This window comes from Argentina silus, assembly GCF_951799395.1.
Source record: "Argentina silus genome assembly, chromosome: 13".
Lineage (NCBI taxonomy): Eukaryota > Metazoa > Chordata > Actinopteri > Argentiniformes > Argentinidae > Argentina > Argentina silus.
The window spans coordinates 13,536,604-13,559,103 of NC_139667.1; the positions used below are offsets into that span (position 1 = coordinate 13,536,604).

The 22,500-nt window shown below is 47.4% G+C and overlaps 1 protein-coding gene across 1 annotated transcript in view; it reads right to left on the bottom strand.

Moving 5' to 3' along the window:
• npas3 (neuronal PAS domain protein 3) overlaps positions 1 to 22,500 on the bottom strand; it is a gene marked incomplete at both ends in the record, with an annotated part of 230,156 nt that overhangs the window by 129,207 nt on the left and 78,449 nt on the right. Inside the window, one exon of the mRNA XM_083682974.1 lies at positions 19,072 to 19,316. Within this exon, the coding sequence (XP_083539100.1) occupies positions 19,072 to 19,316 (245 nt within the window). The remainder of the gene's footprint in view (positions 1 to 19,071; positions 19,317 to 22,500) is intronic.

The following is a 22,500-nucleotide window of genomic DNA, read 5'->3' on the forward strand; positions in this document are numbered from 1 at the left end:
GGGTATGTGTGTGTGCCTACCCATGTGCGTCTGTGTGGGTATGTGTGTGTGCCTACCCGTGTGCGTCTGTGTGTGTGTGTGTGTGTGTGTGTGTGTGTGTGTGTGTGTGTGTGAGAGAGAGAGAGAGAGAGAATAGAGACGGTATCTTGCAGTAAGAGCCTGGCCGCTCAGTAGAACACCAGGCAGGAACCAGTTGTGTCCTTGACGAGGAGACGCTGCTGCTTCCTCAGAGAGGAGAGTATGGATGCCGTTTCCTGCCCAAAGATAGATGTGTGCTGTGGTGGGATCCCATCATTCCAAAACGCCCTGAACAGGTTTCAAGTATTCTGTCGTGGCGTGCATTAGGCAGCCTGGAATTAATCTACCATTACACGGAGAATTTAAGACTCTAGCGCTTTGAGGGTGGCTGCCATAAAATAGTTTAACTGCTCTACTGAAAACATGATTGGTCGAGGCGGCGGGCATTTTATCATGTGGTAAAGAGGGGGGGGGGGGGGGGGGGGAGGTTTACGACAGCCAAGGACTAATTTTAGTGTTGGCTTGTGTCTTGGGCAGATGTAAACATTCAGATAAACAGACAGAGACAGAGATAGGGCCAGATAGAGACAGAGATAGGGCCAGATAGAGACAGAGATAGGGCCAGATAGAGACAGAGATAGGGCCAGATAGAGACAGAGATAGGGCCAGATAGAGAATAGTGGATTCTATTCTTAGACATGCAGTCAACTCACTGTACTGTAGGGTTCAGGGACACCGTTATGATGTAACTAGAATAATTTACCTCAATGAACAATAGACTAGAAAAGACTAGAATAGACTAGACTAGACTACAATAGAATAGACTAGATTACAATAGACTAGAATAGAATAGACTAGACTAGAATAGAATAGACTAGTTTAGACTAGAATAGACTAGAATAGAATAGACTAGACTAGGCTAGAATAGAATAGCTCGGCCAGAGAGTGAAGAGAGGACATTCTAGTGGGTGATTCTATTCTTAGACATTCAGTGGACTTACTGTCCAGTTGAACAGGTGGAGGGCTATAGGCCAGTTGAACAGGTGGAGGGCTATAGGCGAATATATTCCTGGCACCTTGGGAGAATATAATCATTCATCCCATGGTGCCAGGAATAGAATGGGATACATGGAATACAATCAAACAGGATAGGCCTATCAGATCTGAACGGTGACTTTTGAAATGATGGATCATATGCAATTTATAAACATGCAAATGACTCCCAGCTATGTGTAAGGAGATGAGGAGGATGAAGTCAGGCACCCCAGGGAGGAGGCACTATGGAGGGGTCTGACTGAGCTGTGAAAGGCCTGGACCACCAGGCATCATAAACCACACCGATGAGTAGGCACCTCAGAACTGGGTCAAGTGTTCTAGACCGATGGGGAGAGTCGAGTTAGACCAATGACATCATCAGCGGGGGACGAGGAGGGGGATGACATCAGAGAGGGTAGAGAGACTAAGCATGGGGGCCCTGCTCTGTACAGACGTACCACACAGACGCACACGCATACACACACACATGCATACATACACACTCTCACACACATACACTCTCTCACACACACCCTCCAGCCCCTCCAGCCCCTCCTGCCCCTCCTGCCCCTCCAGCCACCCTTACTCAGGGCAGCACCGCTGGGAGCTTGTGGAGGGGAAACTCCCCGTCTGCTCGTTAGCACAGAGGGGAACATGCTTGTCAGCAAATACACTCGGCGGGCGCCGGCCGACTGGGCGCTGGCAGGGCATGGGGGGTACCTCTCCCCCCCCCCCCCCTTCGCCCGCTCCTCTCAGCTGAGTCTGCAGAGTAATGAGGCGCGTACAGACATGTTTCACGGCCCCGCGCCCCCTCTCTGTCTCAGTGTTTCAGACCATCTGACTAATCAGACAGGAGCAGCCTCTGTGTGTGTCTGGTGTGTGTTCAGCATGGAGCGGAGGGATGGGGCAGTGATGTGGTCTTGTACCCTGGGTGTGTAGACGCTGGCGGGGGCCTGGGGGGGGGTTGAGACGCATCTACAGTAGATCACACACACGGCTGCTTTACGAGAGGCTAGGCTACGTTTACAATGATGTCTGGTACCACTTGGTAGGGTAATGGCAAAACAGGATTGTAGCAATGGTCGGTGTGTGTGTGTGTGTGTGTATGTGTGAGAGAGAGTGTGTGTGAGTGTCTCTGTGTGTTTGTGGGAGAGAGTGTGTGCATGCGTGTGTTTGTGTGTGTGTGTGTGTGTGTGTGTGTGTGTGTGTGTGTGCGCATGCATGCATGTGTGTGACAGTGATGGGAGAAGCACAGAGGAGCCGGGGGTGGAAATGACTTGTCTGTTTAGAATGCACACCCTCCCTCTCACATATCGATCCCTCAGAGGGCCATAACCAGTGGTGACACCAGCATCCTCACCCTCGTTAAAGATCTGGAATATGCATGTTCTCCTCTTACTTAGTGTTCAGCACTCCTGAACGCCCACTGGAACGCTACACACACACACACACACGCGCACACACACACACACAGTTCTACACAACATCAAATGCTTCCTCTGAGAGAAAGGCTTTGTTTTGGTGGGGTTTTTTTAACTGCTTTTAAACGACTTAACACTGAACAGTTTGGCAGACAGAGGAAAATGAGAAAGGTGTTTCAACATTAGACACACACACACACATACACACACATGCACACGCACACATTAGACACAGCCTCCATATACCAAACAAGTGTTGGATGATTTCAAAAGAGCCCTTCATTGCTGAGCCACTGCAGTTTTCCACTCTGAAGCCTGGTAGCAGAGCAGAGCTGAGCCGAGCTGAGCTGAGCCAGGCCAGTCGACAGCCATGATCTCAGCTTCAGAAGTGACAGACCTCTATAAAGTGGTTGGTAATTGTTGTGATTATGAGCTTTGGAAGCAGATAAAATGGCTTCCCGCTTTATTTCTCTCTAACACTGTGACCTAATGGTGAGGGGTGGGGGAGGAGGGAGGGAGAGAGGGGAGGAGAGAGGAGGGAAGAGGGAGGGGGAGGAAGGGTGGGTGTTGCTGGATGAGGATCTAAACTGAAGTCATTATCGGATGATGGTGAAAAGACAAAAATGAAACCTAAAAAAATAGGTTTCACTGTCAGTTTCAGAAATTAAGCAGTCCTGTTGAAAGCTCAACCACAATGGCTAGAGGAAGCTGATCAATAAAGAGAATAATTAACACAGCTAAAGACTTTTAATTTGATGTCTTTTCTACTCAAATGGGTCCTGGCATCTATTGTCTGACTAGTCTTTGATACGGGGCAACGGGTACACACACTCACTTTGGGAGCCTCAAAGCGATTCTCTGACTTCAGGCTGAGGTTCCTGAGGCAGACTTTTTGAAGAGTTTGTCACATCAGTGAAGAATAAACACACTTGTGTAAAAGGCAACATTTCACCCATCCTTTTGTTCCACAGATCATCTCCTGTTTCCTTTCTTTTACACACTGCCTCGAAATAAACTTCAAAATCAGACTTTTCTCCCCCCAAAAAAATGTTTTATGTATTTCCAGCTGTATTTTGGTGTAGTCTCTGGATGACAAACTGCATTGTTTACTAGGCTCATCCTTCAGACGATCGCAGGGAGTGTTCTCCTTTTGAAGTAAATAAATTCGGCTTATTTCCACATTTGCTGACAGCCCCCCCCCTCCACCCTGTTTGTGCACATGGACCAACAAGTGCAGTTTACACCCAAATTTACATTTAAAAGGGGCCCCAGCGTGCAATGTAAAATAAGTGTTGATTCTGAGGCATATCAGCTGTGAAATCGATTGAGGTGCTCTGCTCTGCTGTGCTCTGGGAGGCCGAGGGGTGGGGAGGGAGAGGCAGGGGGGAGGTGAGGGGGGAGGCAGGCATGGGTCCAGCCTTGGACCTCCTCACCGCAGCTACAGGCTACTTCAAAAGGCAATTAGTCTGATTTCACATTCCCTGGCAGCTGAATAATTTCGTGTAATTTCCAGCCACACTGGATGGAGGCCAAGTTTGCTGCCTGGAAAGCGCATCCAGATTCCACCCATCCACCCCCCCGATTTCTGCCAGACCCCCCCCCCCCCCCCCCCCCCCAACAGGCCCCATGTTTTCCCCTGTTGCCCACCTCTCTCTTTCCCATCTCCCTCCATCCCTCCCTCCCTCGCTCCATCCATCCATCCCTCTCCCTCCCTCCCTCCCTCCCTCTCCCTCCATCTCTCTCTCTCTCTCTCTGGTGATAATTTAGAAATCCTGTTGAAACACGGCTGTCCTAATTACACGGGGATCAACACACGCTCCCTCCCTCCCTCTCCCCTTCCCTCCATCGTCCCAGAGGGGGATCGGTCACCTGCGGACCCCCTGCCCCCCCAGCCCCCCCTCCCCCCCCTCCCCTGACTAATTTCATCTTAGTACAGTGACTGTCAGACATCTCCCCTGTCTCGGGGCTCTTTAATCGATTAGGCCAACATCTCTATCATACATCAGCTAGCAGCTGGCAGGGGGGGCGTGGGGAGGGGAGGGGGGACGGCCTGCAGACACCTTCATTACTGTGCTTACCTGAGCTAGGAACTACACACACACACACACACACACACCTTAATTACTGTGCTTACCTGGGGTAGGAACTACACAATATACAGGTATATATATATATATATATATATATATATATATATAGTGTATAGTATATATACAGGACATCTGCTTGGATTGGTACCAGGGGAGGCTGGCGGAGGTAGAAATCGGAGGACGGGCTCATTGTAGTGCATGGAATGGAATGAGAAATGATATAAAATGTGAGCGTGTTTAATACCATTCCTCATTCCAACCCATGAATTACAATGAGCCCGTCCTCCGATTTCTACCTCCACCAGCCTCCACTGGTTGCTACCATAATTAATAGGCACTTAATGTAATTAAACTGAACAAGTCAGCCATGGGCAAAGGAAAGCTTTGGTTAACACTAAGATGCTCTTCTGTAATAACACTGTAAATACACTCCTAACAACATTGTATCACAATGCAATTCCCAAAATGCTTTGTAATTGCATAGTTATTGAGTGGTGTGTTTTTTGATGTTTTACAAATAAACTGTTCCTTAATACAGTGTTACTAGTAGAACAACTGCAGCTAACACTAAACAGACAAAAGCCAAACAGAGACTTAATGGAAATAGTTCCCCATTTATTTAAGCCTCCAAGTAGCAGTCAGACAACCATGCATTGCCTATTCGTTTTATGCAATGCTTTTGTTTGCAACAAATGCAATTGTGGTAAATAATCAAAACAAAGTAGAGGGTGCTCTAACTCGTCCACAACAAATGGTGGGGAGTTGTTTTGTTTACCACAATGTTCCTCCAGAGCAGAGAAGAGGCCACAGTGGTCTGCATATAGAAGAGATAGAAGTGCTGCCTGATGTGTGTGGTGTGTGCGTGTGGTGTGTGTGTGTGTGTGTGTGTGTGGTGTGTGTGTGTGTGTGTGTGTGTGCGTGTGTGTGTGCGTGTGTGTGCGTGAGTGCATGTGCAAATCCATCAGAGATAGATAAGTGTCATTAGACTAAGTCCTGTCATGCGTTTTCATTATAAACATGTAGGTACATCCAGGGCATTAAGCCTGGCTCATAAATACACTCTCATCTCCCAGGTAGCGAGCAGCCTATCTTCTCTGGCTGTATGTCTGTCTGCACAACATAAATAATTACGAACTAAAAGGCCTGAATCATTAGAGGAGTGATTGATCGTGTGTGTGTGTGTGTGTGTGTGTGTGTGTGTGTGTGTGTGTGTGTGTGTGTGTGTGTGTGTGTGTGTGTGTGTGTGTGTGTGTGTGTGCGTGTGTGTGTGTGCGTGTGTGCGTGCGTGCGTATGTGTGTGTGAGGCGGGCGTATGAGTAGGTTAGAGGAGAGAGAGGACAGACAGTCCACTTTAGAAAGTGTCTACCGAATTGATTTAACAAGTTTAATGTGTGCATCAATGTGGCACTATTACTGGTCCTAAGCTCCACTGATGCTATTTGTTCGACTGGCAAAATACTGCTCTTTAGAATGAGTGCATTAAGGCTAAGATTGCAAGAGAAAACCCTATTACAACTATATTGCTGGTAAATTGGAACCAAACGTTGTCTGTATTTCAATTATTCTGAGTTACCCGAGAAATAAATCGATTTTGTATAGGCTCAATCACACAGGCCCGCAATGAGAGAGGGCCTTATTACCACGGCAACCCTAGGCCTCTTTTGTTTCTCCCTTCAGCAATTTTCAAGAAATTGTCAATTAAGGGACTTTCTCTTTTCTCCGGGATTGGGTTCCTGGAGCGGTTCTGTCCGCGGAGGAGGGGATCGTCTCGCATCTTGTATATAGGCAGGATTGTGTCATTGTCGTGTGTGTGTGTGTGTGTGTGTGTGTGTGTGTGTGTGGGGGGGGGGGGGTAGTGGGGGTTTTAAATGTTAATCTAACCCTGCGCGACGTGGCGGAGAAGCGTCACACACCTCGGTGCTTTTGACGGCTGACTCTGAACACAACAACACTGTCTTCACAGTCAGGAGACAACTACTGAACACAACAACACCGTCTCCACAGTCAGGAGACAAGTACTGGACCATGACACGTGTGTGTGACAGGACCAGGTGGAAACAAGACTGGTTCTGAGGTCGTGTGGGGACGAGGGAGGGGAGACGTTGGGAGGTGGTTTGGATGAATCCCAAACAACACAAACAAGACATCGTTATGGAAAAATACCAACGCCATGAGGCCTCTCTGGTGATGAGCAAAGGTGATAGCCCTGGGGAGATAACACCACTGGAGCACCTCCACCACAATGAAACACTACGGTACCAGTATCCACGACACCGCAGGGTAGACATCCGAGGACAGGCTCATTGTAATGCATGGAATGAAATGAGGAACGGTATCAAACACAACGTGTTTTCTCATTCCTTTCCATGCATTACAATGAGCCCATCCTCCGATTTCTACCTCCACCAGCCTCCCCTGCTGCACTGCGTAGGACTCAATTCTGGACAAACCTGAAACTAAAGTGATATTGTAATACAATCTTGTAATATTGCAGAGCAAAAACAATGCTACTACTGTACATAACATGTTACACTGTCTCTTCTACAGCATGTAAACCTGACTTGTTGTTGCTGCGAGGCTGTTTGTCCCTGTGTGTGTTTCTACTGTAGGGTCAGGCCTCTTCAACCCCCATCACAATCTCATCCACTTCTGTCACAACTTTCACAGCAGCGATTACTTTCACTGGCCAGATCAATACAACACACTCTCCCTCTCTCTGTAACACACACCACTGTAAACACACTCTCCCTCTCTCTGTAACACACACCACTGTAAACACACTCTCCCTCTCTCTGTAACACACCACAGTAAACACACTCTCCCTCTCTCTGTAACACACACCACTGTAAACACACTCTCCCTCTCTCTGTAACACACACCACTGTAAACACACTCTCCCTCTCTCTGTAACACACACCACAGTAAACACACTCTCCCTCTCTCTGTAACACACACAACAGTAAATACTCTCTCTCTGATGGGTAACACACACTATGGGGACACCATAGGGAACGTTTCTTGTCTGAGGTCTGCACACAAAGACATGATTGAGGGGGTTGAGTTACACAGAGCCCAGAGTAGGTAGGGAGCTGTACAACATCCAAGCAATGCAAATTCCAGCAGACCAGCAGCTAGACACCAAAAAAAAATGATAATCAACAAACCGTCTTCAGACTATAATTAAAGGATCTGCATAATTTGAAATGCTGTAAAGAAAAAAGTTCAAAATCGAAATGCCGCCTTGATGTTTGATATCATTTAATGACATCAGCTCCTAGTGTTTCAGACGTCTCGTTGCCACGACGCAGAGACGAGTCGCAGGAACACTGATCGCTGCTCTGTTAAGACTGATGAGAGCTTGTAACACACACACACACACACACACAGACACGCATATACACACGCACGCGCGCACACACACACACACACACACACACACACACACACACACACACACACACACACAAACAGAGGGACGCATACACCCACACACTCTCTGGTTGTGACAATTAGCCTGAGCTGTGGCTGAGATAGTCGACACCCTTCATAGTCGACACCAAAACAAACGGGAGCAGAAGAAAAGAAAGCAGTTATTAATCAGCAGAACATGCTCCTTATGACCCCCTCAAAACAATAGCAGATCTGCAACAGAGGAGGGCTGAGACGATTCCTCTAGACAACACATGTCTCTCCGCTGCAGTAATTGGCTTGGTCACATTCTCTTCAGGAGAACAAAGACACATAGTATCAGACGCAGTCTTATTACTGATACGATTGTCCATCTATTCCTCCTGTTCCACCACTGTCCGTCTGATCAACAATGGCAACAATGTTTCAGTACTATTTCTAAATCAATATGATCATTGACTGAAACATCGTACATTCCTCCTTGTCTTCTCCAGACCTTCTGAGGTCCTGACATGCCCCTGAAACATTCAAACTGATGATGCAAATCGGGTGAAACCAGCTCAACATTGACAGTCAGAAGTTGCTCTTCAACTGCAAGTCTACCCAAGTCAATTTCAGTAAATCCCCCCTCCTCACGCAAATTTAATTATAAAATCTATATCCTACAACAAAAATGATTGATAGTAAACCACAAATGAACGGGGTTCCTTGGGGACGGATATGCAACTGGGATGAAGTCATGTCTCCTGAAGCGTGTTCCGACGGGGATGGCGATGGAGGGCGCTGGGGCAGGGAGCTGCCTAGCCAACTGGACCGGAGACTTCTAAGCGGACACCACCACCATCACCACCAAGACGCTTCTTGTGGAGTGAGATTGTTCAGTTAAAAACAACAGCTTCATGTTTTATTCATTTGTCATTAGTGCTGTCTGACCAGGAGGTTGGTTAGGGGGGAGAGGGGGGGACTGGGGAAGGCTGGGGGCCAGACTGGGTCTGTCCTGGGGGTCTGGGGACTGTGGGGGGACTGGGGAGGCTGGTGGGGGGGGCAGACTGGGTCTGTCCTGGGGGCCAGAGGACTGTGGGGTGGACTGGGGGAGGCTGGGGGGGCAGACTGGGTCTGTCCTGGGGGCCTGGGGACTGGAGGGCCAGACTGGGTCTGTCCTGGGGGCAGGTGTGGTCTGACACTGGGCCAGGGCTAGGGGGGAGAGACAGTGTGGGGGTACATCAGGGGAGGCTGGTGGAGGTAGAAATCAGAGGACGGGCTCATTGTAATGCATGGAATGGAATGAGGAACGGTATGAAACACACACATGGTGGAGGTAAAAATGGGAGAATGGGCTACATGGGGGTGTGTATGGCTGGGAGCCAGGTGCGGTCTGAGGCCTTGGGCTATCTGTTGATTGACTGGGCTCCTGTCCCAGGGGAGGTGACCGTAGAGTAGACGTTTGTGTGTGTGTGTGTGTGTGTGTGTGTGTGCACGCCCTGGGGCTAGTGCCCCCCCGTCCTCCTCTCTGTGGCCTTTCAGAGGACTAGCCATGCCTACCCCTCTCGCCTGGTATATGGCTACATTCCAAATGGAACTCTAGCCCCTACAGTCCCTAGCCACGCCACCAGGCTCTGTCTATCTGTCTGTGTTGGAGTGTACCCTGAAGCTGCTCTACCTGCCCCCTTCCTGTCCCCTTCGTGTCCCCTTCCTGTCCACTTCCTGTTTCCTTCTCTTACTGTCCCCTTCGTCCACGTCCTTTCACTTCAACACCTCCCTGCTAGAGATGCTCATTTCTCTGCCTGAGAGTCACAGGTGTGTGTGTGTGTGTGTGTGTGTGTGTGTGTGTGTGCGTGTGTGAGTGTGTGTGCTATTGGAGTGCTCAGACCGACATTCAGCTTGCTGGCTAGTGGCCTTGTTATCATTGCTATTGGAGGGCAGGTGCAGTCAATTCACCTTCCTCCTCATCCTTAATCTGCTGCACAGAGACCAAATACCATCACCACAACCCCAGCAGAGAGAGAGAGAGAGAGAGAGAGAGAGAGAGCAGTAGAGAGAGAGAGAGGGAGGCAGGAAAATAAAATGCTTTTAGAGAGCTTGTTATCGGAGGGCTTATTATAGATATTAATAAATGAAACGGGTGACCGAAAAAACTGTTAGTCATGCGTTGAGATGGCAATAGCTAAATGCTTCACGCATGAATTGTCTGGTTCTTCAGGCCTCGCCAATGTCTTTCTATCGGCTCTATCCCCCCACCCCGCCCTCCACCCCCCTCCACAACCCACCAACTCCCCCCGTCGGTTGAGTTTTAAATTGTAGAAATCCATTGGTTTCGATATGAGTGTGTGTGTGTGTGTGTGTGTGTGTCTGTATGCTTCCTTGTGTGTGTGTGTGTGTGTTATGTGTCCCTGTGTGTGTGTGTGTGTGTGTGTGTGTGTGTGTGTGTGTGTGTGTTATGTGTCCGTGTGTGTGTGTGTGAGGCAGCGTACCAGGGTGATTGTGATTATGCCCAGGCCTGGCCATTGAAGGGCAGAGAATGGAGCGATTAAATGAGATGATTAGACGAGTCATTTGTGTTTCTGTGTGAGGGGGATGAACCGTCACAAACACTTGAGAGGCCGGCGCCCTCCGTGACCTTCCTCTGACACCCTACTGTTCCTCTACTGTCTCCCTCATCCCACGGCTGGGTGGTCTCCTGTACGCTACAAGACTCTGTTAGCTCCCTGAGCTAAAGGCTAGGAACCGTCACAAACCCTTGACAGGCCAGCGTCTTCCCTCTGACACCTGCGACCTTCCCCTGACACCCCACTGTCTCTCTTAAACTAAGGCTGGTTCAACCTGGGTATCCTGGCCGCCATTATACTGTGTTAGCCCCCTGAGCTAAAGGCTAAGAACAGTCACAAACACTTGAGAGGCCAGCGTCCTCCGCGACCTTCCTCTGACACCCTACTGTTCCTCTACTGTCTCCCTCATCCCACGGCTGGCTGGTCTCCTGTACGCTACAAGACTCTGTTAGCGCGGGGAGCTAAAGCTTGAGAGGCTGACTGTAGGCTAACTGCTAACATGCACCTGTTCCTCCCAGTCTACAGTTGGCTCACCTGTTGTATTCACCCCACCTCTATTTAACCAAAGTATTTGAAACATCAAATGAAACCTTCTTTTGGGCCTGAGTGTATGGTAATAAATGTAATTTTCAGGTGGCGGGTGGTAAGTAACATGATGTAGGAGATATCAATTAGACGGGGAGTGACAGGACCCGGGTTGCACTAGCCTGTAAACACAGAGGTTAATCTGCCCAGTCAAACGATACTATGGCAATGTAACGCTTTAAAAGCACAATATCAAGGAATTATTTTTGACATTTTGATTCATGCCAGGCTGTAAAAAGGCTCCAAGACAACTGAGTTTAATTATGAAGCGTATTACAGCGGCCTTAGTCAAGCCAATTAAATTTGATTGGATACTTTCTTTGTTCAACAAGCTCTTTTCATGTCATTTTAATTTACTGTCAAAGGCAGCCTGAATATTGGAAACTAAATTATTTACCGCGGCCCATAAGCCAATAATGCACCATTTGTCTGCTAAGGAGAGAGGACTAGCCTAACTAGATTATTAAGGACATTACTTGTAATAGTGAATGTCCTTCAGTCTAGCGGAGTATCCCTGCTGTGCTTCCAGACACTGCACTTCAAAAGAAATGCACTTCATCCAGAGAGCCGTCTGTCATCCAGACCTCTGTCTGTGGCACGGCTCTGTCCGGAGGGAGGCTGGCGGAGGTTGACAGAGGCCAGGGGACGGGCTCACTGTAATGCATGGAATGGAATAAGCACGCGTGTTTTGATAACATTCCTCTTTCCATTCTGTGCATTACAATGAGCCTGGTCCTCTGATTTCTACCTCCACCAGCCTCCGCTGTGCTCCATGGTACTGGAGGATAGATAGCATGCTAGGTAGCAGGTAGGACAGAGAGCAGTTTGTAATCTAAGCAGGCTTCTGAGGGTCCATGCTGCTGTCAGGCTGCAGTGTAGCCCTGTGGAGGAGGTAGGACAGATATGCTGCTGACAGGCTGCAGTGTAGCCCTGTGGAGGAGGTAGGACAGATATGCTGCTGACAGGCTGCAGTGTAGCCCTGTGGAGGAGGTAGGACAGATATGCTGCTGACAGGCTGCAGTGTAGCCCTGTGGAGGAGGTAGGACAGATATGCTGCTGACAGGCTGCAGTGTGGCCCTGTGGAGGAGGTAGGACAGATATGCTGCTGACAGGCTGCAGTGTGGCCCTGTGGAGGAGGTAGGACAGATATGCTGCTGACAGGCTGCAGTGTGGCCCTGTGGAGGAGGTAGGACAGATATGCTGCTCGGTAGCAGCTATCGCAGGTTGTGTGTAGAGCAAGTCTGTCATCTAGCGATTCAGTGATGCAGGAGTATTTAGCCATGACAAATATGTCAAACAGGCACAGGCCCTGTTTGTGTTCAACCTGCTCCAGAGAAGTCTGCCTATCCTGCATCACAGAAGTCATTTAGGGAAACACTGTATTACGCTCTTATACATAAGCTGTTCAGCACTGCTGTAATTGCTACAGTGATGTTATATAATGACTGTGTGTGGAATAGTAATTCAGCTATTTGCTTATTTTTCTTAATCACGATGTCATTACACAAGCACAAACAGACCACCATGCTTTTTCAATTCACTCCACAGCATTTGCAGATTTCTCATCTAGTGTGTTAAACTAGAAGACCAAGGCCAACTGTCCTTGGACAAGGTCCTTGGAGTTAGGCCTCGATGTCTGGGATTGCGAGGGGAACTGGAAGGCAGTGCTATTGCATACTGTAAAAACAGGGTAATTTGTACCACTTTGTGGCAGTATTAGCTCCAGCTGACTAGCCGACCAATCAGAGGGCTGAAACCCAGGCCCTTCCATATTCATTCCATCTGTCGCTCTGATTTATTCCTTCATTACTGGACCATTTACTAAAGCGCTAATTACCCACAAACCCCCACCGATGTAGGTACAGTAGAAAAACCGTTACAAGAGCAACACAGGATGTGCAACACAGAAATGCTTTTAACTTCTGATCTTGTGATATTGAATCCAGCGGTCTCCGTTTTTTGTAAAACTAAATACAGTACAGCGCAATCATGTTGTGTGGGTAGTGATGCTATAACTGGAGAAAAAATTCAGCAGACCTACGGACAGACAGACAGACAATTAGCCTGAGCTCTGGCGGAGACACGCGCACGCTCGCACGCACGCACACGCGCACACACACACACACACACACACACACACACACACACACAGACCGAAAGCCCCCTGTAGTGCTGTCTACAGCGACACTTGCTTCGTTGTCTCTATTCATAAGAGCAATAGGCCAGTAAGAGCATATCATTGCAGATGTGTACACACACTCCTGATTAGAGCTGAACACAAACACATACCCTGCAATTATACATCCCTGAGAAAAAACATGTTCAAAGAAATGTGTTATTTAATAAGGAAATGACTCTTATTCAGCCCTCGTGTTTTGGTCCCTGTGTTCCGTTTAATTGTAATCTGTTGAGGGATAAACAGCAGTGAGAACACGCTGCTCTCCTCTCCGTCATTAAAACACATTGTTCAACAACAATGCCTCCTCCAGCTGTTTGTGCACCCACAGAAAAGGTGCACAAGTAATTGTTTCCATGGCAATTACTTTCTTTTTGGTGTGCATACAAACATCAAGAAATAAGACAAACACGCCCTGAGCCTTCCAATGCAGCCAAAAGCAATTTCCTCGACTACATTTAGTTATGCAAAGCCTATGGGCATCATCAGCATTTAGTAATTAGTTTTATAATTACTGCTGTTTTGCTCACTGTCATTCAATTTTTCCTTACACCACGACTGGGGAATCGAACATCTCTCACACACTCACAGCTGGGCTAAATTAGGATCCATTTATTAAGTGAGAAATGTAGCAGGCAGTTTGGAGCCCATGCTGGGAGGCTCCACCGGAGCTCCTCTCCACAGCCTGTGCTGTTGTTGATTCAGTCGGCCATTTCCGACCGCCAGGGGTTCTAGAATGCCACGTCTCCCCTGCGCTCTGTGTGTTCCCAGGGTCCATTGTGATGCAAACGCCATGAATTCCCTCATTAGCATCAGCAATGAGAGCGGGCACAGTGGGCAGAGAGCACTTTAATCAGTGCCCTCTCCAGCGCCAACCTGCTTCTTCACACACCACCACATGACGGATGGGGCCACTCGGGGGGTTTACTGGTAGATCACTCTGCAGGGTGGTCAGAGCACCAAGCAGATAACATGTTGAACTGTTAGTTGATATGTAGACTTATAGTCCACATTCTACCCTTGATCAGGTGGGTGGGAATATCACTAAAGTGGAAATATTGTCTAAGCTCATTATTTATGTAAAAAAGCATTGTTTGATATAAGTGGTGCTAGCCTGTGTGTGTGTGTGTGCATGTGTGTGTGTGTGTGTGCATGTCTATGGCGAGGTTAAACGGCCCAGCAGCAAAGTCACCTCAGACATTACATTTTTAAAACTCTAGACTTGTAGAGATCCCCTACAGCTGAATGATGTGGTTCTATAGTGGTAGAGGTCCTTACAGCTGAATGATGTGGTTCTATAGTTGTAGAGGTCCCTACAGCTGAATGATGTGGTTCTATAGTGGTAGAGGTCCTTACAGCTGAATGATGTGGTTCTATAGTGGTAGAGGTCCCTACAGCTGAATGATGTGGTTCTATAGTGGTAGAGGTCCCTACAACTGAATGATGTGGTTCTATAGTTGTAGAGGTCCCTACAGCTGAATGATGTGGTTCTATAGTGGTAGAGGTCCCTACAGCTGGTTCTAGACTTGTAGAGGTCCCCTACAACTGAGCTAGAGAGGTAGAGGGGAATGTATCATGTACTACTGTTTCTTAATGACAGTGGATTATTTACAGAACACACTGTACATTCTACAGCAAAGTAGCCTCATACTTAAATACAGAATATATGAACAGCTAAATTCAAAGATATAAAATAGGAGAACATTTTGAGTCTGATTCAATCAAATGTGCTGTGACTGGGAATCTCTAAGCAAATAGATTATTGAATAAGAACCATCTTAAACCATGTGAAATACTAACATCCTCAGTTCCGTTTTGTTTCTGCTGTCATAACAACACATACAGTTGACAGCGTTTCTCAATGCAAAACATCAAAGTGGGTTGTTATGGTTGGTCATTCCAGCCATAATGGGAGAGACTATTAGCAGTAGCAGCAGGGTGAGCAATAAAAACGTCAAGATATGGAAGAAGGAGGATGGATCATAACTACATAATTCCCACTGCCGGGCTGTTTCTCTCTCTATAATGAACAGATGAGAGTCTTAACATGTGGGGGGTTCAGCCTATTCAGAGTGTTGACACTCAGTGGACTGACATCTAATAGCACCAGCCCACACGTAAACAAAGACTACTAGTAAGACCCCCCTCCATGGGGATGATGGTTGAGCCCTAATCTAATGACTACTGTATCATTGGCTAGGGAGAGACAGAGAGACTGTGTAGCTAAATGGCTGAATCCCAGCATGAAATTGACTGAAATTCAAATCAATTCTGCCACCCTTCAACAATGCAAATCTCACCTTTAGAATGTCGATGGTATTCTATAAATAGCACTGTACATCGTATCAACATTCCATAATTCATAGTCAAACTCTGGTGAAATGTATTCTACAGTGCTGCATGTGTAGTAAGACTATGAATGGCTTGGAGGAGCATTAGGCTAATGTCTGGGAGTTGCTTGGTGTTTATAAAGTGTGGCATTTTGGGTGACTGCTCTCCGCTCTGCATGCATGACTAATGAATGCACAGGTGGCGGTGTGGGGGGGGGATGAGGGGCGGAGGCGGGGGGGTCAGTAGGCGCACGCCAGCCTCCCAACCACAAAAAGGTCATGCTTGTTTGTGCAGTGTCCTTCAACAGATGGGGAACGCCTCTGACAGAGACTCTCGCAGATTTCGGTTTAAAACGCCCCGAAAAAATGTGAAAACAATTAGTTGATGGGTCAATTATGGTAAAGGTCAATGGAGGAGAGAGGCAGAGGAGAGGAGAGGAGAGGAGAGGAGAGGAGAGGAGAGGAGAGGAGAGGAGATGAGAGGAGAAGAGAGGAGAGGAGAGGTGGAGGGAGGAGAGGTGGAGGAGAGGAGAGGAGAAGAGAGGAGGAAGGAGGAGAGGAGAGGAGAGGAGAGGAGAGGTGGAGGGAGGAGAGGTGGAGGGAGGAGAGGTGGAGGAGAGGAGAGGAGAGGAGAGGAGAGGAGAGGAGAGGAGAGGTGGTGGGGATGAAAGCGGAGAAGATGAGAGGAGAGGAGATGAGAGGAGAGGTGGAGGGAGGAGGTGAGAGGAGAGGAGAAGAGAGGAAAGGCGCTCACTCGCTTATGCAGGGAGTTATAATAATAAATCAACATTGTGGGGGAGTGGAGGTCAAATTCCTTTACCTGTAATGCCAGTAATATCTGTAGGTTATATTACCTTCCCAGCCCCTACGCTCAGCGTTGTCACCCCTGCTTTGTATTCCAGAGAACAGAGGCCTGCTTTAATGACGTTTGGAAACTCACACAGCCGTCACCGATGTCCAAATGCCAGCTCTAACCCCATGTTTTTTCCCCCCCCACAAAAATAGAAAGGAAAGAAAAAAAAAAAAAAAAAAAAAAGAAAGAATGAGAATTTTCCCGAAGCAAATATCTATTGTTAAAACAGAGTGGATTTGCAAACTCCCTACCCGCCTTGAGATTTCCCAAAAGGTTACAATCATCAGTTATTAAGTAGCAACGCCTCGCCAGAAGTCGGCTCAGGGTTTTTTCTCCTCAGCAAATCTCCTATAATAACATATTCATGGTTACACCGACACGGGCCACGGCGGTGTGTGTGTGTGTGTGCGTGCGTGTGTGTGTGTGTGTGTGTGTGTGTGTGTGTACCTAAAGGCAGGCAGTACAAGCCAGGTGATTGAGAGACTGGCCTGCCAAATGAACTGGTCCTCTCATGTATCAGCAACAATATTACTCTGCTACGCCGGCTAACCTTGATCTGCGAGCAGAAACAACGTAGGAGAGAAATGTTCCCAGCCTCTCGTCTCGCCTGCGCTCCGCCACGAAGCTGCTAGCGCTTCCATCTGATACAATAAGCAGACATATGGCCCCCTCTGCATTAGCATGCTCCGCTACCGCTAAACCTGCCTCCTGCGGATGACATCTGTAAACCAATCAAAACGTATGACCCCTCCACATCCTGGACCAATAGAGCGACAGCGACACAGCACGCCAGTCTGGCACCACGGGAGGGGCTGCGTCAGGCTCTGTGTACAGCTGCCAGGGGAGGCTGGCGGAGGTAGAAAAACGGAGGACGGGCTCATTGGAATGCATGGAACGGGAATCAGGAATGGTATCAAACACGTACCATTCCTCATTCCATTCCATGCATTACAATGAGCCCGTCCTCCGATTTCTACCTTCACCAGCCTCCCCTGGTATGGCTGCAGGTTTAAAACTCCAAATGAGTAGTACTCTATCATACAGTCCAGAAATGACCTTGCATTCACCTGAATCTAATGCTGTGTATTCAGAACTAAACCAACGGGAGCACGTTATCGTACGGTGCAGATGACGGTGCAATGACCAGGTACACTATTTACCTCAGAATGCTCAAATACTACTGCACTACCTCCACTTAAAACCAATTAATTACTTCTTTGTTCCTTTGTGAATCATTCACAAGGGCTACTAGGCATCATTTGTTAACATTTTTGGGAATTAGGTACTAGAAAATACCAGAGAAACCAACACCAGTGGAGATAGTAGGGGTACAGTAAGAATCAAGTGCTGCCTAACCCAGTCTATGTCAAATCAAGTAGATCTATGTTGCTGAGGAAATGTCTGGTTGTGTCCATTAACTGTAGGGATGAATAGCAACGTGGACGATTGATCGCCTCTCTGTTCCCGGTGTAAAGGAGAGGACATGCCGAGAGCAGGTGGTTCTATTCACACTGACACTGTCGATCGGAAAGGAAGGACACGGAGCAGGGACGCCATTGTTCTACGCCTCACCTTGCTGTGTGTACTCATTACAATATCCACATGTACACACGTCCATTCAATAGACGCCCTGTGTAATCATCTCTGATTGAATGTTGAAGGAAGCATAGTGTGTGTGTGTGTGTGTGTGTGTGTGTGTGTGTGTGTGTGTGTGTGTGTGTGTGTGTGTGTGTGTGTGTCTGAGTTGTGTTAGTGGATGCTCTAACCCAAATAATTGTGCATATGTACATTCTCCATTCTCTCATTAGAATGCATGTGTCTCTTCAAAGGCGAGACAACAATGTTGCCATCTGTTGTATGAGCTCCAGCTCGGCACAGCCAGCGCCGCTTCACACACACAGTGACGGAAATTTACCAGCAATTTACTTTAATCTTTACGGTCGTTCCTACCGGCGTATACCCTTTTAAAATATACAGTGCTGTATCTTCTTTAAGTGCACTGTGCACAAAGAGCCCATTTCAAAGGCAAATTCTGTTAAATTTGGAAGCGTTCTATATTTCTGTACCAGACTCAGAGCTGAATTCATCAAACGTTAAATGTTTGAATTTGTGACCATGTCTTCAGTCACTGGAGTGCTTCAGTTCTTCGCCTCTCAACTGCTAAAGGTTTATGTAAAACATAAAAAATATATAAACATGTATTTTATACAAACTCATCACAACTGTAAAGGAAGTGGGTGTTTTAACTTACAGTATAACTTTATTGTTAAAGTAACACGTTGCCTCTATACCTGTGTAATAACACTGTAATTGCCCAGCAGTAATAATATTTTTAACATTTTACATGTAACAATTTGATCAACTATATTACAAAATAATTAATAATAATTAATTAATTAATATACTTACATTACTATAATAATTCCAGTGTAACTACATAGGTACAGAATAAGAGCAAGATATTGTTTAGTGTCACTTCAAAGTATGCTTGGTTTGATAGGGCTCACACAGAGAGGAACCTGATCACCGTTCTCCTGGTAAAGTTAGTGATGCGTTCATGCACATTATACTGTGTTAACCATCTCAACCAATGGCCTGAGGGGTCTTACCTTTGACAGAGGTGTTGGGGGGCGGGCCTTCGATGCGCAGGTTCCAGGGCGGGTCCCCCTGGTTGGCGAAGTCTCTCATCTTCAGGTAGCTGATGGTCAGGCGAATGATGGACGCCTTGTCCAGTTGGCTGGTGATGGCGCCAGGCAGGGGCAACATCTTCGCCAGCTCGTAGAACTCAAAGTTCTCCTTCCCCCTCCGCGAGCGCGCCGCGTCCCGAGACTTCTCCTTCCTCAGAGCCTGCAACCTGGGGGGGACAGCTGGGGTTAGGGCCTGGTCCATGGGATGGAGCAACCTGTGTACAAAAGGTTTCACTTGAATACTAGGGCTTGAACGAGAATCAGAGTCAACACATAATCTATTCACAACAGATGAGAGCACAAAGAGGTTGAAATACAGACAATGCTAAAAGGTTTGAACAGTACAGTAGGCCCACCCATATGTCTGTCACACCTACACAGCAGCAAGTCTACAGTACATAACTCTATCCCCATAGCCCACAAAACAACTACCAATCTGATCACATATACTCCCATTGGGAGTATTAACACCTGGCGTGACAGAACACTCGACCTGAACACAATTAACACTGAAGACAATCAGGGCAGGTTTCACGGACACAGATTAAGGCTAATTTTAGACTAAAGAGAATCTCCATTCAAAGTGTGATTTAGTCCAGGACTAGGCTTAATCTGTGTCAAGGAAACTGCCCCTTAATGTCTTCCTATGATTCAGTTCAGATTACAATGGTTCAGTCCAGGTTACAATGGTTCAGTACAGGTTACAATGGTTTAGTCCAGGTTACAATGGTTCTGTCCAGGTTACAATGGTTCAATTCAGGTTACAATGGTTCAGGTTACAATGGTTCAGTCCAGGTTACAATGGTTCAGTCCAGGTTACAGGGCTACAGCGCCACACCAAGCCAGTAGAGTTCTAGCTGTCACTCGGCCTCAGGTTGAGTCATGGAATTAGAATTCATGGCTACGAATCGGGATTCTAATTCCCTGGTTCTAGGATTGTACCACACGGAGCCAGAGATCCTGTTCTTGTGGCTCATGACTGTGGAGGGTTCTGCTCCGGAGGGAACCTTCACCACAATTGATTCAGTCATGGAATGTAGAAGTGGGTCGAAGTTCTGATTAGCTTTGGCCCGAGGTCTCACGAGACCGCCTGCTGAATGACTTTTAGATTGCTGCCTTTTTACCAAAGACAGACACTGCAATAGGCCCAGATCCCTCTATTTCTCTCTCTCTCTTTCTCTCTCCCTCTCCCTCCACCCCCCCCTCTCTCTCTCTGCAGATAGAATATGTTGAGAGAAGGAGCTCATATCCAGCAGGGCCACACAGTGCTCTGACCCTGCCAGTGTCTGGGTGTGTGATTCCAGGGTGGAGTCTGGATCTGTCTGTCCATGTGGCTGCTTCAATATGTGTATTCATTTCAGATGGCTGCAACCAAGAAGTGTTTGAAGCAGCAAATAGATCCATGTTTGTCAGGTGTATGAGTGTAAGGTCACGGTAGGTACCTGTAAGTACATGTATAACCTGGCCTACTGGGTCAAGTAATCCATGCATTACAATGAGCCCATCCTCCCGATTTCTGCCTCCCCCAGCCTCCCCTGGTATGAAGGTATTACATGTGTACATTCCAGCCCTTTCTACAGCTGCCAATAAGTCCTGTATATTCCCACAATTCCCACCCTGACAAGTAAGCAGCCTGTGAAGGACGTGTGGTGGTAGTTTACTGGCTAGGGAACGTTCCGGTCAGCGACTCCCATCCACACCCCCCGGTGTGTGCTATTCCCTGTCAGAACACTGCGCTGGAGGCTGCTGACGTCTCCCACACTTCCACAACACTACTCCCCAACTTTCTATGGCGTTCATCATCGCCAGCCATTTTGAATTAAGTTGGTAATAAATCAAAGCAGAACCGCGGGGCTCCCTACTGGCCGACAAACAGATTAATAATCCTCTACCTCCACGAATGCAAACACCAGTTAGAAGAACGAGAAGGAGGGGTGGAGAGGCGGGCAGGCAGGCGGGCGGGCAGGCGGGGAGTTTCTCACAAGATGAAGAATGACTTGTTGGTGAAGAGAATCATTTGACATTGTTTGTCATTTATTTATCAGTGGATTCTGGCGAAAAAACAACAACATTAAGCAAATGAAAGAAGAAAGAGTAAACAAATCCTTTCTCATCGTATGAAGGATGAAGGTGACTACACAGAGGACTGGGTCGCACTGTAGACAGCAGGAGAGGCTGGTGGAGGTAGAACATCGGAGGACAGGCTCATTGTAATGCATAGAATGAGGAATGAGGAATGGTATCAAACTCTTACAATGAGCTCGTCCTCCAATGTTCCACCTCCACTGGTAGACAGATGCCAAAGACAAACTGAAGATCACAGCATCAACTCAGCTCTTTTGCCATTGTGAATGTGAGCTGTTTCATATGTAGTCACCCAGCAGCTTTACACAGTAGGACTCTGGGTACAGCTAAAGAACCTCCCTGCCAGCCGCACTAATGCTAGGTCTGCTACTGTAGTTGTCAAGATCAATTTATGTTAGCTTTGAATGTGAGCATCGGGAGTATAATAAGATAATTTCACAACCAAATATAGGCGCACACATGCACCCTTCTCTCTCTCTCTCTGCCTGCCTTTACTTTACATCTACAGTAGCAGATTGCTATTCTCGATCATCTCTGGCCGCTCCTGCAGTTGAAGAAAAACACCATTTGATGGTCTGCTGCCCGCACCATATATAAAGCTACTTGTAATGGTTGTTTGGCGGCAAAGTGCAGCAGAGCAGCAGAATTTCATTTGTTCCGCAAACTTGGAAAGCATTATGTCGGCCTGCCAAATATGTCTTGATGCGCCCGGGTTGTATGACCTTCATACTCACAGACGTATTTATCATGTTCTACGACAGTAAATGCAACACTTGTTCATAAACATGAAATCAAATCGTGTCCCAGTTCAACATGGCCGTCGGTGGCGTTTTAACAGTCTTTCTAAAGAGAGGGATGAGGTCACTGTCACCACAGAGGTGGGAGGAGCCAGAGGGAGGAACCAGAGGGTTCGCTCTGCATCCATTTCTGTCCGCAGTCTGTGGAAAAATAAGGACTGGGCCGGATTTTCAATGCTGGGAAATAACAGGAGGGCTAGTTAGTTGAGCATGTTAGCTCGCCAATCGACAAAGAACAGACTTTATTTAAGGAGAGTGACTGCTACGCACATGCGCATGTCTGAAGAGATCATCTGCCCTCGTGAAACACTGCCGATACGCATGAATAAAAACATTTGTGGGACAATTTAAAATACCTTCCTGCGAACTTGCACTTCCTTGTCCGGCTACTTTCACAAATGTATATGACGAAATATAAAACCTATCACTGAAAAAACCTTTGCACATGCCTGCAGTGGCTACGTTGCTA